Raw genomic sequence first — 18,421 nt, 5'->3', positions numbered from 1 at the left:
AATAGCCGAGCAGACACACATCAACATTGGCATTTAGTTGAATTGTTTCTAGCCAGCTGGCCAATGTACGCTCCGTATTACACACCTGTATTCTCACTAGCCCAGCTGCTAACTTTCAATTTCCCTGTCCTCCGTTTGTTGCTAACCAGTGTACAGTGGGTTTACTTAGCTTTTTTTGCTGCTAAATAAAAGACTGATCAGAGGGTTGAGAGCTGATCAAAATAGTTGCAGAGCATAAAACCAAAACAATGAGCTGAAGGACGCTGAGATTTTGCCATGGAACCTAGGGGAACTACAGAGTCTGGTGAGATTGTGTGAGGTTTTTCACATGAGGTTTTCTATTGTTGATATGCATTCAAAAATTTTTTTAAAGACTTAGCTTGAGGCTACATGGGTCACCAACAGCCCAGTCGCCAGGACAAACTGTTAGCAGTGAGCATTTCTGCAAACCACTAATACATTTACATTTGTATGTGTCATAAGCTATGAACCATGTTGACACTTCAATCAAAACATCTCAAGTATGAAAGCACTTGATATTTTTAAGGAGACCTTGAGACATCTCCAGCCTGTTTGTGGCGGCCAAAACAGGTTTCTGAAGCCAAAACATGAACATTTCCTTAAATCCCTGACCAAGTGTTTTTGTGCCTAAATCTAAATAGACCATAAGCACAACATTGTCATAAAATGGAATTGAAAATGAAGCCGAAAGACACATAAAGAAAGCTTGGATTTCAGCATATGCATCATTTGCAGAAACGCATGTTGTCAACAATTATTCTGGCAAATGAGATGGTCACCCAAAGTGTTTGATGGTTATATGTGTTGGAAAATATATACGAAACCGTTTGCAGACAATAATATTGGTGGTTGTCATCGCACAAAAGGGAGAAATGGTTAAAAATTAGGTGAGGGAGTTCAATTAGACATTGCAATCTGATCTTTGGCTGTGTGTTAGAGATAAGTTTTTTCTGTAGATGCAGGCAACTTATCAGCTCTGATACAGGATGACACACAGCGACCGCCTCACCTTTGACCCTCCACATAATGTACAATCCTATCGCTCCCAGATCAAATTGGTGTCGGTGTCAGATAGAGCGGTTGTGAAACCCATACCATGACCGCAGCTTATCAAAAGCACTTCAGCCCTTCTAAAGACATCCGGAGAACTCCACAAACTGTATTGATCGCGGCTCCTGTTGAGAGACAGTCTCTGTAGCGTCGGCCTTAAAGAACAATAAGAGGTATTAGATGGCAATTGAAGATCAGACAACAGACTGTGGCCACTTTTGCATAAACCAGCACACAAAAACATTGGTAGTAAGTATATGCACACATGCTAACACTCCACTGGCTCCGGCTGATTCAGGCAATGTTAAAGTGGGCTTAAAGTCAAGACTCTCAAAAAGCAGTTACGCAGAAAGTGTCTCAACTTTAGTCTAAAAGCTGTGGTGGAGTTGCAATCGAGTCAACAAAATTTCTTCACTTGAACTTTGTTCCTTGATATGAAACCGGAGAGGAAACTTTCCACTGCAGCCGGATAGACCCAAGCATTCGTCAGTGTCCCTGCTCCTCTCCATCCAACCTCCCTCCATACCACCACATTAGAACGAGTAACTGCTAGAGCCGGCGCGCCGGGAGGAAATGCGGATTGAAAGTACAGCAGACTCTTTAAGTGCATCCAAGTGAGTGTGCACACACTTAGTGCACAGGCGCATAATGCATGTGCACAAACACTGGGGTGGTATAACACGGAAAATACTGCAAACATACACGCATAAAAAGGAAGGAGTGTGTTTCGAATGCACAAACTTAACATCACACACACACACACACACATACACAGACACACACACACACACAAACATACAAACACTGCCCTGGGGAAATTATCAGGCTGACCCTGTCCTTTGGTCCTCGTGCACACACACACACGCGTGCACACACACAGAGAGTGTATAAAAAGGGTTGGGCCCTTGCACTCTCTCCCTCAGTTTGACAGACCAACCCACAGTAACGGCAAATACCACTGAACGCCGGTCCAACATGCCTGCTGATTACAATGGACGCTGGGAGATGGTGAGCAACGAGAACTTCGAGGATGTCATGAAAGGCTTAGGTGAGTTCTGACTGCCTACTCAATGCATAACGGCATATCGTAAGAAGGGGGGACCGAGGCTTGTAACTCTGGGGAGAAAACGGAACAGGAGTCAATTAGCGGGTAACATTCGAAGATGCAGCCGAGCGGGAAGTGAGTCCCGGGCAGCAAATCTGGTAGGAGTGTCACAGAAAGAGTGAGAGAGCAGCAGTGTGGGGGGGGGGGGGGGGGGGGGGGAAGAGGTATACTGTTGCACTGCTTCATTTCCTCATTGAGCCCCTGTCAGGCCAAGTTAACCTCCACTCTCTGAGAGGTTGCCGTCTGTTACCACGCCAAATAAATATTGATTCACTCCTTTCTGCATTTTCATCTTCCTGATACGCAGGAAAAGAGGAAGACGGACTCAGACCCAGGATCAGGCAGCGGGCCAGCTCATCATTTAATAAAAAAAGATAAAAAAAGACAGTGAGAGACAGAGAGAGAGAGAGAGAGAGAGTGAGAGAGGGGGAGAGAGCCTGATGTTGAGCTATCATTGATCAGGCCAAGAAACACTTCCATTATTCACAACTCTATCTGCAATTCATAAAACAACCCCCGGTACACTCAGCTCACACAAAATCCAGGAAATCCTGAGCGCCTGCACCTCATTTCCATCGAGCGGATAGGAAAATGACATCCTTATGGAAATGGGTCAAAAATATGATTTAGATGGGTAAATGTAGGGGGCCTCATCTGTAAGAGTGATGGGGGGAAATTGAATTTTCACTTTAAGGCAAATGGGATATGAATATCTAAAACGGTCGGGGTGGGTGTTTCTCTGTGGCCGGGCCCGGTGCTGAACGGGGCGGAGAAACTCATTTAGGCCCATTTTGACTCGGAGCAAGGTCATTTTTTAAAGGGTAAATGAGACTGTCAAAACGGCCAGCCGGAGAGGAATCAGAATAAGTGGCCTGCGCTGTCATGTGTGTCCCTGGATGTTTGCTCACGGTGTGTCTGTGCACATAACGACTGGGTCAAACTACACGCTAAGCCAGGATGGGAAATTGACTCCTGCCATCGACCTTATATCCCATTGGTTCTTCTGTGTGTGTGTGTGTGTGTGTGTGTGTGTGTGTGTGTGTGTGTGTGTGTGTGTTTGCAGACATTGACTTCGCCACCAGGAAGATAGCCGTCCACCTGCATCAGACAAAAATAATCGTCCAGAATGGAGACAAGTTTGAAACGAAGACCCTCAGCACCTTCAGGAACTACGAGGTCAACTTCACCATAGGAGAGGAGTTTGAGGAGCAGACAAAGGCCCTGGACAACCGGAAGGTCAAGGTGGGACAGCTTTCATGTATTTCATACACACCCGAGGGAGGTAGTGCTCTCGATTACATATTTTGAGTAAGAGCAACTACGGAGTGACTGATGATGAATATGAAACACAATTTTTTGATACTAACCTATAAAATGATGCTTTGTCTGCGTGGTGATATCAGACACTGGTTACCTGGGACGGAGACAAGCTGGTGTGCGTCCAGAAGGGAGAGAAAGAAAACCGCGGCTGGAGACAATGGATCGAGGGAGACCTGCTACACCTGGTGAGCGGAGGTGTCACGCAGAGTTTGGGCAGAGTTATAGAAGGGTTTGAAACATCCCGTGTGCGATCACAGGTGCAGCAGCAGCCAGCAGATTCAGCCACATTAAACAGCAGAGCAAACAAAACATTATCCCTCCACTTGCATGATGAAATCCATCTCAGCCTTCAATTAGATCAGACTAATCAGGCTAACTTATCTCAGAACTGCGGGCAATAACAATAAAAGTGATAATGAACCACTATCTAAAACATATGGGTGGGAGCTCTTACCTGATTGTGTAACACAGACGCTGACATTCGTTGCATCACGCTGGACTCGCAGTTTAAAGGTCTCCCCTCTCCTTCTCCCTCAGGAAATCCATGTGCTTGACAAAGTCTGCCACCAAACATTTAAGAAGAGCCAGTAAGATGGGAACCACCTCGGTCTCAACGAAGCTGCCCGTCATGTGATGCATGTTGCTGTCTATTTATAATGTAACTGTGAATACCCGTAATAAATTGATTTAATACTAATGTCCTTTTCATTTCTGGTGTTTTTATTGATTTCCTGTCCCCTTTAGTTCAGCAGTGAGTTTATCACGCATTTCATGTTTATATATACACACATATTTTCCATGTATATGTATGTATATACAGTATATACATATAGTATATACGAACATACATACATACATACATACATACATATATGTGTGTGTATATATATATATATATATATATACATACAAACACATATTATGTATATATGTGTGTTCGTGTTTGTGTGTGTGTGTGTTTAAGATTTGACACATAGTGACTGCTTTATGTATTTATGAACATTTTGAAATAGACTTATACTTAAAGTGTTTTCTCTTATAAAAATTACTAACTGAATATCTATTTAGAATTAGATAAATAATTAGAGCAGAGAGAGACTCTGGCGATACACTGCAAAAAAAAAAAAAAAAGTTAAGGCCTTTTATTCAACCTGACTTTTTTATTTCAACAATATTTGCAGAAGCTCGAAGACCCATTGAATCCACGCTCACGATTCTGCACTTGCCTGGCAAATTGCAGGTTTAAGAGTAGTAAAGTTTGCGGGCTGTTCAAGGACAGCCTGTGTTTGTTTGCAGTGTAGGTCGACCTATCAGGTACAACATGTTCTGCTTCCCTGCCGGATCTTGAGCTGCTCCCCACAGGAAGCGCTGGAGGATCCACGTCGCCAAAAGAAGCTGCGTCAAGTCAGACAGCGACAGAGAGACCGTAACCGGAAGTGGGGTGAATTATTTCCAAAATAAAAGCGTTGCATTTACAAACATAAAGCTGAAGGAAATTTTGAAAAGAAGAAACTTTTATACTTATTGGTGGTTAGCACAGAATGTCAGCCTTGGGAGCACAAAATACACATTGTGCAACAAGATGCAGACTACATCTGATCTTATTTCATAAAATGTAAATTAGAGCAGGCTGTATTTCCTGTATCTAGACAACTACACATGCAAAGCACTTACTGTGTAGCCAAGGCACTTATAGTAGCTTTTAACACTGCCAGTGCAGTGTTTATTCCAGCCCTCCCACACACCCTTGTACTATGTGTATGGTTTTTTAACTTCTAACCTTTCGACCTTTACGTAGCCAGTGTATGTTATTGTCCATCTGCTGTTCATATAAGAGAGTTTTAACTATTGCATATCACTGTTCTTCTCGGAACTGTACACACAGAGCTAGTGAAAGGTGGAGTCTATTTACTCAGATGGTTGTTATTCAGATTATTATATTAATACATGATTACTCAATCAATACCACTAATATAAATAATACAAATAATGTTGATAATAATAATAATAATAATAACAATAATAATAATAATAATAATAATAATAATAATGATAATAATAATAAAAATAATAATAATAGGAATAACAATATTAATAACAATAACCAAATGTATATAGTTTTACATATAGTTTTAGGGAACGTTTGAGATTTATTGTGAAAATTCATACCGGAAATGAATGTGTTTCTGTCCTTGCACTTTGTCACCAAACTTTGTCCAGTGGGCTCCACAGGAGGAACACGACGGTAGCAGCAGCAGGCAGGCCGGTGACTCTACTGTACAGCACCGCAGACTCACTGACGTGGAAACATGGTAGGCGGAACAGACTAACTAAAGTACTTTAACTGTGCTGGCGTGTCGATCACTGTGGGGTTTGTTCTTCTGTCCGTGTGCGTGAAACGACAACCCACGAACTTTAACATCAGAGTTGGAAACACGCAAAACGCACGGCTGGCAGTGTGTACAGCGACCATATGCAACAAGAGGATTCCAGAAAGTTGACTACCGTCTAATCAACTGAGTTAAAGCTATTTTTTTTTTCACAAAGTATGACAAGAAAGTCATATTTGCATAATGCAGGAGTTTTAACTTTACATCCATGGCATTGTTAAAAGTAGTTAAAAGAAAGGACTGCGCATTTTTCATTGGTATGAATCTAGTAGAGAGGGCCCAGTCACTCTGGAGCAGTCATGCACATAAAATGTGGAATGGGTAGTATCAACAGACACGCCCCCTCCAGAACCGTCCCCAAAACCTGAAAAACAGTACACAGTGACCTGACATTCAAAATGGTAAAAATCACTGAATTAAAGGTATGTGCACTGCAGACCAGGCCGTACAAGACTGTATGTCAAGCACAGGCTGCTGACTGCTGAATGGACAAAGAGCATCAGCTGTCGTTGAGAGCGGCCGATTAGTTACCTGATTAGACGGATGCTGATTGATATCTCTCTCTTGATATCTCCATTACAGCCTCTGCGGTTGGACATCAAGCGGAAGCTGACGGCCCGGTCAGACCGGGTGAAGAGCGTGGACCTGCACCCCACTGAGCCGTGGATGGTGGTCAGCCTCTACAGCGGCACTCTGGTGGTGTGGAACCACGAGTCACAGGTCACTATCAGCCCGTTCCACATTCCTCTAACACACACACACACGCAGTCGCTTCATATTTGATTCATCCAAGCTTTTTTTTTTGATCGTCTGTAATGTTGATTTCCCCGTTTGGGTTGCTGTGTGTGCAGACGATGGTGAAAACGTTCGAGCTGTGTGACCTGCCTGTCAGAGTGGCCAAGTTTGTGGCCAGGAAACACTGGGTCATCGCCGGAGCAGTAAGTGTTTGAACTCAATGAGAGCGGCCATGTGCTTATTAAAGTTATCTTCTTTTTCAGTGTGTGTTTTTGAATTAGTGTAGGATCTCGGGGCTACCAGAGACTTGGGTTAAACTGGATAAGATGGCTGGAGCAATTTTAAGTGCGTTTTTGGTTGTTTTTGAACGTTTTATAGCAAGTCGCCGTCTACTTAACTTGACTTTCCATCGACATAAAGCTAAGTAAATAATGACTGAATATTAATTTTCTTGGGTGAAACCTGTCCTTTAAGGTAAAACCTGACCTTGTCGCCAAATCTGGCCTGGATTTGGCGACCTGTTGTTCTCTACCCAGGGTGCATTAGGCAGGGATGCTCTTCAGGGGCAGCATCCGCAGCCAGATACATCGGTGTGATTGCTTTTTGTGTTTCACGATCTCTGTGCCCGTTCCCCAGGATGACATGCTGATCCGTGTGTTCAACTACAACACTCTGGAGCGAGTTCACATGTTCGAGGCTCACGCTGACTACATCCGCTGCATCGCCGTCCACCCTACACAGCCCTACATCCTCACCAGCAGCGGTATGAGGGGACCACACACACACTCACAAACAACGCTGGAAGTTCATATTTTAAATGGCATTTTCAGATATCCTAAGTAAGTGTGTGTGTGTGTGTGTGTGTGTGTGTGTGTGTTTTCAGATGACATGTTGATCAAGCTGTGGGACTGGGACAGGAAGTGGTCGTGCAGCCAAGTGTTCGAGGGGCACACTCACTACGTCATGGAGATCGTCATCAACCCCAAAGACAACAACCAGTTTGCCAGCGCCTCTCTGGACAGAACCATTAAGGTATACACACGCACATGCACACACGCACGCACATGCAAATGTTTGCAGGAGCACACAAAAGAAGACTGCTTCAGGGCACAAACAGAAAAAAGGTGCTGTTCCTCCAGTTAGAATGAAGGTGAACAATTAGGTGACAGACAATGTGGGAGAGGCAGGGACATGCAGTCACAGGGAACGGGGTTTATGGGTAATGTGGTCTCACGTTTGAGAAACACAACCACAAACAACACAACTGCTGCGAGATAAAGGCCTCATTTGTTTACACTTGTCACAAATTGACTCCATTGTACAGATTTTTACAACACTCTACAAAATATGAAAATGTCGTTGGTTGCTCCTGTCGGACACGCTCCTAAACCCTCTTTCTCTGCATGTTCCTTCTCCGTGTGTGTGCTGTACAGGTGTGGCAGCTGGGCTCAAAGACTCCCAACTTCACTCTGGAAGGCCACGAGAAGGGCGTGAACTGCATCGACTACTACAGCGGAGGGGACAAGCCCTACCTCATATCGGGGGCCGACGACCGCCTGGTGAAGATCTGGGATTATCAGGTAACAGAACGGACTGCGTACTGAAAAGAACTGCTACAAGCATACACCTTATCCTGATTAAGAGCTTTTTTTTTATCTTATCTTCCACATTATCTCCAACTTACAATCTACTCTACATGTTTCATAACAGCTGATTCGGTCGATTCGAGAGTGTCATCCGTACGTATTTATCTTATTAAAAGAACACTGCACAGTGCCCGGTAGAAAGGGCAACAGGAAACACACTGGAACATTCACACATTACACTGAACCGATGCCAAATCTCAACTGACACATAAAGATCTTTGCTTCTCAGAAACATATTTGACCTGCCCACCACTGGGTTCATTTCCGAACCATCAACCCACTGATCTTTACTCTCAGCGAACAGATTCTCTGAGAAGACTGCTGTTGACTTGTTTCATTATTAAAAAATGCCTCACCAAACCCTTAGTTGTGGAACTATGTACACGTCTTTTGACCCCAGAGCCAAGAATCTGGTTAACCTAATAGAAATCGTTCTTGCATGCCTCCTTTCTTATTTATTAGGTCAGTTTTTATCCATAACGGAGATTTACAGCAAAGCTCATGTGGATCTCCTATAAACAGTATATGTAAGGACAGCAGAAGCAGTAGATATAGTTTCATCTTTATGGCGATAACAGGATGGTTGGGTCCCAATACAAAATACTGATTATTTCCTATTCTGAAAACAAAATGACAAGTTCTCTAAAACAATGTCTAGCATGCATTTAATATGTGAAATAAAACTCAACACACAATAGTAAGATACACGCCTGAACAGTTAGGATATAAAAGGTGTAGTTCAGTGTTGACATGTGACATTATCTGATGAGTGTGTGTGTGTGTGGTGTGTGTGTGTGTGTGTGCGTGCTCTGCGTGTCTTTATCTGCCAGAACAAAACCTGCGTTCAGACTCTGGAGGGTCACGCCCAGAACGTGACCTGCGTCAGCTTCCATCCAGAGCTGCCCATCATCCTCACAGGCTCCGAGGATGGTACGCTGTGTGTTTAAATGAAACCATTTAATGCGACACACACGCACATACGCACACAAAAACCTGTAGCCAAAAAGCAGTAAGTACGGCACCGTGGTTCAGTTTGGTCTCTTTGCTTTTTCCGCAGGCACAGTTCGAGTGTGGCACTCCAACACCTACCGACTAGAAAACACGCTCAACTACGGCATGGAGAGGGTGTGGTGTATAAGTGGCCAGCCTGGCTCCAACAGTGTGGCCATAGGCTACGATGAAGGCAGCATCATCATCAAGGTCTGTCTAGGAAAAACCTGTCGACATTTCCAAGCGCTGCGTACCGTACTGTGTTCCTCCTATTTCCTCATGTGTTTGACTGAAATTACAGTTTTAAAGAATGTAAAGGTTAATGGTCTCAGCATGGTCAGAGTGAAAAATGACAGGCTGTAAACATATATGAGCCCGTCCTCACAGAAAATCTAAAAAAAGTTTCAAACAATTATCATTCAGTCAGTAGAGTTTTTCCCAATTTCAGCCCACAGTCACTTTAACTTGTGCACAGGGTCCGATCACCGGGCTCTTGGATTCCCCTCTTTTGTCAGTGGGGCCCTGAGGACGGCAGCTAGGAGCCTCAGACTTCAGAAATAGTGTCAGTAATCTCTTGTTAACAGAAAATTGAACGTTAGCGGTCTAATTTTAAACCGTAGACAACATTTTCAGGTTATTAAAGCCCACAAATCCTCCGGGGAAATAGAGGTCATGACCTTTTTTATCCTCAACAACAGCTATTGGCAGTCATGAAACGCCCTCAGTTGGAGCGCATCATACACTAGATTGTATAAGCCGAATGAACATTTATTGACCGGTAATATGAAAACCCCCTCCTTCCTTTATCTCTTTTGTCTTATCTCGCACCTCACCCCTCGTCTCCCGTCTCTCCTTTCTGTCCCAGCTGGGTCGGGAGGAGCCGGCCATGTCCATGGACTCCAGTGGGAAGGTCATGTGGGCCCGCCACTCCGAGGTGCAGCAGGCCAACCTGAAGGCCATGGGAGACACGGAGGTCAGGGACGGGGAGAGGCTGCCGCTGGGTGTCAAAGACATGGGCAGCTGTGAGATCTACCCTCAGACCATCCAGCACAGCCCCAACGGGAGGTGAGGCGTCGGCGTGCCGTGGGTGGAAGCGGTGGTGGCGTTAGAGACTGAGAAGCACTCGCGTAAAATTGTGGGGTTGTTGGATGTTCTTTCCTTTTCACCTCACAGAAATGTGCTTGGTTGCTTTATCACGCGTAGTCCTTAGTTACACTTCAGTTACACGAAATATCATTTTCCCGCCACCTCTCCAAACTCACTCGAGATTAAAATATCGTCTTCATGTGCGGAGGTCTTTATTTGACAACCTCTGATCATGTATGGCGTCATAGAGCAAGTTTTGGACATGTTTTATACTGATGATTTGTGTATTGCTGTTCAAAATACATACTATTTGTCTGAATGTTTGTCCTGATTTGATCTATTAACAGAGATTGATAGTTTTTTACATGATTTGGAGTAACAGCACATCTCACTTTGGTTGATAATACGGCTAAATCTCTCCCCTGAGCCCTTCAGATCAGGCATTGATTGATTGAATGAAGTCTGAATGACATCTTGACTGCATGTTTGTGTCGGTTCTTTTGAATTGTATGTATCATCCTTAGTCGAGGCTCCAAAATGTCGTCTTACATCCAGGTTGCTTGTGTTTGGTGTCTTTGCAGGTTTGTGATGGTGTGCGGAGATGGGGAGTACATCATCTACACCGCCATGGCCCTGAGGAACAAGAGCTTCGGCACAGCTCAAGAATTTGTCTGGGCGCATGACTCCTCGCAGTAAGTCCTACACGCCTTAAAGGAGCAGTTCAGCGTAACCACTTAAAGGAGCAGGTAGACATTTTGGGAAATACACATATCCGCTTTCTCGCTGAGAGTTGGACGGGAAGATTGATACCACTCTCACGTCTGTGTCTTCGTTATGATGGAGGAGGCATCAGGCGATTAGCATAGCGTAGCATACGGACTAAAAATAACAGGAAAAGCTAGCTTGGCTCTGCACAAAGTAAAGAAATTTGCCCACCAGCTCACTAATTAACGGAACACATTTCAGCTAGCCTAGAGATGCTAATAGGTAGATTATTTTTAACTTCGGGCAGAGCCGGGCTCGCTGTGTCCCCCTGATTCCAATCTTTACAGTACGCTAAGCTAACTTAGCTATTGCATTTTGGCTTTAGCTTCATTTTTTAGAATGAAAGCGATCGGGTGCATCTCCCAAAATGTCAAATTATTCTATATACCAGTTATAAACTTCATTTTGCAATGTGTGTACACTATTTTCACAGGTATGCCACCAGGGAAGGCAACAGTATGGTCAAAGTATTTAAGAACTTTAAAGAGAAGAAGGCGTTTAAACCTGACTTTGGGGCAGAAGGTGAGCTTCATTACCGTTTTTTTCTCTTTTGACACGACAGTTTTTGTGTGTGTGTGATTCTTGCTAACCTGCTGTCCTGCAGGTATCTTCGGGGGCTTCTTGCTGGGAGTGAGGTCAAACAGCGGCCTGGCCTTCTACGACTGGGAGACCGCAGAACTGATCCGCCGCATCGAGATCCAGCCTAAACATGTGGGTCGCACTGTCACAGCTCTCACATTTCCAACAAGTTGTGTATTGCCCCTTTTTTTAAAAAAATAATATCTTGTCTCTCTGTCTTCAGATCTTCTGGTCTGACTCTGGGGAGCTCGTGTCTATCGCCACAGATGAGTCTTTCTTTGTGCTGCGCTACCAGCCGGAGAGAGTGGCAGCAGCCGTGGAGTCCAAGGAAACTATCCCAGAAGATGGGATAGAGGACGCCTTCGAGGTGTATAATCTTAGAGAGCGGACATTTTTATTTCGTTTTTGCCAGCCTTGATGTCTTTGTTTTTAACTAACTAAATTGTGTCACGCCCTGCTCATCAGGTCCTGGGGGAGGTCCCAGAGGTGGTGAAGACAGGGGTTTGGGTGGGAGACTGCTTCATCTTCACCAGCTCTCTCAACAGACTCAACTACTATGTCGGAGGAGAGATCATCACCGTTGCTCACCTCGACAGGTACGATGCATGTGTACCTGTAAGGCAGCAGGACAGAGCAAGTGTATGTCAGCACTCTGCCATCACATCCCTGGCATGCTGGGAAAATTCTGCTGAATGGCTTTGAATCTACTCTGTGTCTCATGCCGTCTAACTTTTCCGTCCATTTTCATCGCGTACATTCGAAATGCCATTAAAGAAAATTCTCAAAAGAAGTGCCTGAAAGCCTCCCTGTCTCTCTCTCCCGGTGTGTAGGACCATGTACCTGCTGGGTTACATCCCCAAGGACGACCGTCTCTACCTGGGAGACAAGGAGCTGAACGTCATCAGCTTCTCCCTGCTGCTGTCTGTGCTGGAATACCAAACAGCTGTCATGAGGAGGGACTTCGGCACTGCCGACAAGGTTCTACCCACAATCCCCAAGGAGCAGAGGATCAGGGTAGCCCACTTTTTGGAGAAACAGGTACATTTTGACCCCTTGTGTGCACCTCTGTGCTTTGGTAGACTCAGGGTTTCGTGAATGCATCATTTAAAGAACATCAGGCGGACAGATGGAGTAAAACATCTGGGCAGAATTCTCGTGTGCTTCTTTTGAAATATATTAACCACGGGGATGGTTTTCCCTCTCACGCAGTCTCCTTTACCGCTTCACGTTTTCACACCGACAGTTTCGCACATCCAGTCCTCCACTGCCGCCGCCGGCTGTGCTTTACATAAAAGACGGATGATGGAGCAGAACGTATGGAACAGAAATATCAAGATGTGCTTTTTGTTTCTTCTCGTGCCGTGTAGGGCTTCAGGCAGCAGGCCCTGGCTGTGTCCACTGACCCAGAACACAAGTTTGAACTGGCCCTGCAGCTGGGAGAGGTGAAGATAGCCTACGAGCTGGCCTTGGAGGCAGAGGTGAGAGCACTGCTGTCACATGAGCACGAAAACAAGATGAAAGCCGTGAACCCATACTCGTCATCAGTATGCCGTCTTAGCTGTTAGTGTAAAAATGTAACATTTATCATTTGCACTTAAGAAAAATGATACAATATGTGGGGCGTAGGCTGTCAACAGCGTCCTCACAGGTTCTTGAAAATACTAAAGTTAAAGAATTTGAAGGAACAAATCAAGGCCTTGAAAGTAAACAGATGAGTAAACGTGGTCACTTTTGTATTATTTGGTCATGGCAGCTTAAGCCTGGTTCTTTCCTCATTACAAATCTGTCTTATTGGGGAGCTTGGTACGACATATTCAAAATCAATTTTAGTTTCGAATGTTTTTTCTTTCATTAGTATCTGTGTAATATGCCGGATAACGTACATAGAACGTGTCATTGTGAGTCACGAGCCCCGGCCTCCCACACTCAGTGAGCGCTTCTCAGCGTATTGTTGAGGTTCATGCCTCCCCTCCTGTGATAATCCTCTCTCCTGTCTCTTTGGCACCTTGACATGTGGGGGCTCCAGTCAGAGCAGAAATGGAAGCAGCTGGCAGAGCTCGCCACGACAAAGTGCCAGTTTAGCTTGGCCCAGGAGTGTCTGCACCAAGCTCAGGATTACGGGGGATTATTGCTGTTGGCCACCGCCTCGGGCAACGCCGACATGGTGGGCAAGCTGGCAGAGGGGGCGGAGAGGGACGGGAAGACCAACGTGGCCTTTCTCACCTGCTTCATGCAGGGACGGTGGGTGGAAGAAGAGGGAGAGGGACGGGACGGGACGGGAAGCTTTGTTTGAATCCACGTTTCGGTGAACTTGTACGTGTTGGCAAACTATTTGAATTTTTTCTGCTTTCCTTTCTCGTGTTTGCCCAGATTGGACAAATGTCTGGAGCTTCTCATCAAAACAGATCGATTGCCAGAGGCTGCATTTCTGGCGAGAACGTATCTGCCCAGCCATGTGTCAAGGTAAAGTCGGTTCTGCCGAGTGCACAGCACATGCCCGGGTGTTGAGCTCCAGTGTGCAGACTGCGTTTGTGTGCAAACAATCGTCCCATATCCATATGTGTCGAGCAGAAGCTTTGCATGTAGCTGTCTGCCTGTAATTAAAATAAAATGACATGGGTTTTTTTTTTTTTTTTTTACCAGAAGGCAAAACTTTACAATGTCCTTATTCCTGAAAGTTTATGATGATGGCAGTATCCGTATCTGTGAGTATATTTACATTATTCATCAGCGGTGAGCTGCATACGTTTCCTTTCCTCCAGGGTGGTGGGGCTGTGGAAGGAGAGTCTGTCCAAGGTCAACCAGAAGGCAGCAGATGCTCTGGCTGACCCCGGCCAGTACGGCAACCTGTTCCCTGGCCTCCAGCAAGCCGTGCTTGCTGAGCAGTATCTCAAGGAGACTCACGTCAGGGTCAGGCCCGCTGCAGAATACCCACTCATCACGGTCAGTGGAAGTCGAACGAGCTATGCTAAAAAAAACTCAAATAAACGATGGGGATTGACTTCATCATAAATTATGCACATAAATGGATCCATTTCTGCAGAGAATGTTCAGTCGGTTGTTGAAATGGGATTTGGTCTCCCATACGATTTCTTTGCCGTTACATCATTTGTTGAATCATACGGATTAACCGCTCATACGCTAAGCGTGCCGTTTGAAATGACATTTTTGCCTGTCTCGTTATTCTCCAGCCAAATGAGGACCGTGATGTTCTGGAGGAATTTTCGAGTTTTGTGCTCAAAGGAGGGCTGAACGAGCCAGAGGTGAGGATCACGACCCGCAGCTCTACACGACTCAACTTGTCTCTGCTTTAACTGACCCTGTGAACAAAAAAAATGGACGCCATTACCACATGAACATCTGATAGCAAAACAGCTACTGGAAGATTTTTTTTTGTTTGCCCAAGATGGTGGCTGCTATCTGCATCCAAACAATTACTGGGAATGGTTATTGTTCCTGCAGTCCGTACAGACTTTAAAGAGATCCCGAATGGTTGTTTTGTGGAGAGATCAGAGACTAAACAAAGGGTCGATCCAAAGCTAATGTGAGGCTTCAGCAGTCTGAGCCTGACTAATGAGGTGGCTGTCTATGTAAAGTTAAAGTGTTTTTGTTTCTTTGCTTCACAGTACTGTCTGGGTAAAACACAAAAGAAGGAATTTTGCTCCGAAAAAGCTTTGGAGGATTGACAACCGAGTTGTCTAACTCTGACAGCTCTGGCCTCATTAGTTACTGCGGAATTTAAGATTGAATGTTTGCACAGAACAGGGACGGTGGATTTTTGTCAGCCGTCCCTTTAATGTTGCACTGAAATTGCTTCTGAAAGGGATCTCTTCGTGGCCGACATGAGAAGGAGGAACAGTTACAGTGACCGAAAACCAAATGGACAGTAAAGAAGTACTGCGCTGAAATACAAATGTTTTACCTCATTTGAGCGTTTCCATTTTATGCTATATTAAACATATATTCCAACCCTTTTAAGGTCTTTCACATAAAAAAAAAATGTATTGTTAAAGATAAGACCAGTCAGTTGTTCGTAACCCATCTGCCTTCTGACCTCTTCAAACAAAGCAGCTTCTGGTTGGGAGACTTTTGCCTCGAAAACTTCTCAGATGGTTTCCTTTAAATAGCACAAAGCAAAGACGAGAGAAAAAGTCCACAAAAAAACACATTTGTGTCGTACTCAACTTCAGTAGGATTTAGAATAACAGTGCTGTTATTCATCCTGCAGATGTATGTATGCAGATAGACTTGTGAAGCTATCCTTTCCAACAGAATTGCAATTCTTCTTGTTCCATATACAGGAAGTCATGAAGAGCAGGAATGAACCCGTCATGGCAGCAGCAGCAGCGGCAGAAGCTGCACCTGCAGAACCAGAAGAGGTGGACGAACTCATTCCACCGAAACAGGAGATTATTGATCCTGTGTCGTCAACGGAAGAAGAGTCCATCCCAGCACCGTCATCCCCTGTGCCTGTCGCAGTGACGGAGGAGCACGTCGAACCGCACCAAGCAGAATCTGTCGCCGTCACTAAATCGGAGGAGGCTTCAGTCTCTGAAGAGGAAGACGTATCACAGTCGACCACAGAGATGACCCCGACAGAGCCAGAGGTGGTACAGTCCAGCCCCGTGGAAGATGTCAGATCATCAGCTGAGACGGAGGTGGAGGACATTTCTCCAGCCGCCGATGATGTTACCGCTGCCGCTGAAACACTAACTGAGACAACAGCAGAAACCGTCATGGCAACAGAAGAAACGCCAAGTGAGACAGTGAAGACAGAAACCATAGCCACAGAGGATGTCCTAGTGGAGACTGGTCTGATAGTTGATACCGATATAACAGAGTCTATAGCAACTGAGGCAATGTCTGTTGAAGAAGAAGTGGAAACGGACATCATCTCCTCTGAAGCACCAACCGTCACAGATACAGCAGCAGCAGCAGAGACTCATGTGACTGAGGAGCTCGTCTCAGAAACTGCACCATCACCTGTAGCGGTGGAGGAGCTGATCTCCTTTGAAAACACACACAGTCCAGTGCTGGACGCGCCTGTCCAAGCCCAGACCGTTTCAGATTTGGCCCTCGATCCACTGCTAGACCCATTTGGAGATATACCGACAGTACTGAAGCCAGTCACAGCTCCAGAACCGGAACCAGAGGAGCTAACCACAACACTCCCAGTGAAGCCCGAGGACAACCTGGAGCCTGCTGCGCCTCTGCGGGCTGAGCCAGAGGTTTTATCCCCAGCAGCCGTCCCCGCAGAGGGCGACGTAGCAGAGCAGGAGGCAGCTCCCGAGGGAACTGAGGAGATGGCAGAGGACCTCGAGGCCGAGCTGAATGAGGATGTAAGTTTCAGGGTTATTTTTAGAGATGCATGGTACACGCTGGACGGATGCATAATGAAATTCCCATATACCGGGCTGATAATCTATTATTTAAAATACAAACCAAAATGTCTTTCAAGGACTTAACAAGCGTGGCGTCTACACACTCGCATACAAAGTGTAAAGGTTTAAATCATCTATCTTTGCTCATTATAACTGAGGCTGTCTTAACTACATATATTCTGTTGGACCTGCAGGCCCTGGATGATCTGGATCTGGACAACTTTGACCTGGAAGACATCGACACCACAGATGTCAACCTGGATGACGATTTCTTGAATGATTAGAGGGAAAAAACGTTCACAAGCCGGACTCTGCAGTTTTTTTTGTTTTTTTCAGTGACCAAAGAACAGAAAGGGCTGTTTTTCCAGGACAACAATAAGCTGTCAACAGACTAAAGACGTTGTCTGTGTGGTACTGTACGACTCAATAGTCATAACTTTAAGCATATCTCCAAGAAGGCAGGTTCGACTGTGTTTCAGCTCTGTCTGGGAGACCAGACACATGCAGTGGCCTTTGGGAGTAAAGGTAATAATGGTAGATGACAAGGGACACAAATGTATTAAAGGGGAAGCTGAGACAAGACGCGCAAAGACGTACGTGTTTAGAAATGATGCACTGCAGCCAAAGACATAAAGCTAAGACCTGTTGCTGACCCTTTTTATTCTTAACATTTTCTCTTTTAACCATGTTAGAGCCATCGTGGCGGTTAGTAATGAAAGTGCTCTCACATTACTAATGTGTCACCAGTTTACAAAAAAATCTGAGTTTTAGGGGTAGAAAGCTTAACTAGCTGACTGCTGTGTCCACCAGCATGTAAAATAAGGAATTACACCCAGTACCTCTTCTTCTTCCACATACAGTGCGACACCACTGTTGATCAGGGTGTTATCCAGACCATCGAGGAAGTCAAGTTTTTTTTAATATTCCTTTCATTCTTGAGGGGAAGTTTTTTTTCTAACATTCCTGCTGGATTTTTAGCTCATTAGAATACTATTTTTATTTTATCTGCGACGAGGCAGCCTGTGTTTTCTGAATGCCATGATTTTTGTAACTATGCATTCAGTAAGGTCGAACAAGCCCATGATTTAGATCACAACTCCCCCATGTGGTTGTACTCAGTGCCTGTATTACCTCTTTTGTTGTTCACGTTTTAATAGTTTGGTGCACGTTTACTTCCCAAAGCTTGTATTCACACAAACCGCTGCCTTTAGTTTATCAGATAAACTGAATGTACAGTATGTTTCTGTTACAGGTGCCTTAAATGTGTTTTCTTAAGATTGTGTTTGGATGGTATCGACTGGACTTGAAAAGTGAATTATATAAATAAAGTTTTCCATGTTACCCAGGCCTGCA

At 44.9% G+C, this 18,421-nt stretch overlaps 2 protein-coding genes across 2 annotated transcripts; both read left to right on the top strand.

Annotated features, from left to right (window-relative positions):
• Positions 1-1,956: 1,956 nt before the first annotated feature.
• On the top strand, positions 1,957-4,196 carry LOC115595849 (retinol-binding protein 2). The gene is made up of 4 exons (XM_030440677.1): positions 1,957-2,119; positions 3,240-3,418; positions 3,580-3,681; positions 4,034-4,196. The coding sequence occupies exons 1-4, from the start codon at positions 2,047-2,049 to the stop codon at positions 4,085-4,087; spliced, it is 408 nt and encodes a 135-aa protein (XP_030296537.1). The 5' UTR covers positions 1,957-2,046; the 3' UTR covers positions 4,088-4,196.
• A 1,500-nt stretch (positions 4,197-5,696) lies between these two features.
• LOC115572341 (COPI coat complex subunit beta 2) lies at positions 5,697-18,409 on the top strand. The gene is made up of 22 exons (XM_030402327.1): positions 5,697-5,808; positions 6,469-6,606; positions 6,738-6,824; positions 7,258-7,384; positions 7,505-7,653; positions 8,055-8,201; positions 9,098-9,197; positions 9,325-9,467; positions 10,123-10,322; positions 10,925-11,035; positions 11,542-11,630; positions 11,713-11,819; positions 11,911-12,054; positions 12,153-12,283; positions 12,518-12,725; positions 13,055-13,165; positions 13,714-13,928; positions 14,058-14,150; positions 14,450-14,630; positions 14,879-14,950; positions 15,989-17,026; positions 17,263-18,409. Exons 1-22 carry the CDS (start codon positions 5,806-5,808, stop codon positions 17,350-17,352), a joined length of 3,684 nt encoding a protein of 1,227 aa, XP_030258187.1. The 5' UTR covers positions 5,697-5,805; the 3' UTR covers positions 17,353-18,409.
• Positions 18,410-18,421: the final 12 nt, after the last annotated feature.

This window comes from Sparus aurata, chromosome 2, assembly GCF_900880675.1.
Source record: "Sparus aurata chromosome 2, fSpaAur1.1, whole genome shotgun sequence".
NCBI classification, from domain to species: domain Eukaryota; kingdom Metazoa; phylum Chordata; class Actinopteri; order Spariformes; family Sparidae; genus Sparus; species Sparus aurata.
This window is presented reverse-complemented; position numbering and strand designations above follow the sequence as displayed.

Bases quoted from the DNA above. Each gene is read 5' to 3' on its own strand.
- LOC115595849 (XM_030440677.1), top strand. From the start codon at position 2,047: ATGCCTGCTGATTACAATGGACGCTGGGAGATGGTGAGCAACGAGAAC. The intron at 3,419-3,579 runs GTGGGACAGCTT...TGGTGATATCAG, and splicing joins TGGACAACCGGAAGGTCAAG to ACACTGGTTACCTGGGACGG. The intron at 3,682-4,033 runs GTGAGCGGAGGT...CTTCTCCCTCAG, and splicing joins AGGGAGACCTGCTACACCTG to GAAATCCATGTGCTTGACAA.
- LOC115572341 (XM_030402327.1), top strand. The intron at 9,468-10,122 runs GTCTGTCTAGGA...TTTCTGTCCCAG, and splicing joins AAGGCAGCATCATCATCAAG to CTGGGTCGGGAGGAGCCGGC. The intron at 11,820-11,910 runs GTGGGTCGCACT...CTCTGTCTTCAG, and splicing joins TCGAGATCCAGCCTAAACAT to ATCTTCTGGTCTGACTCTGG.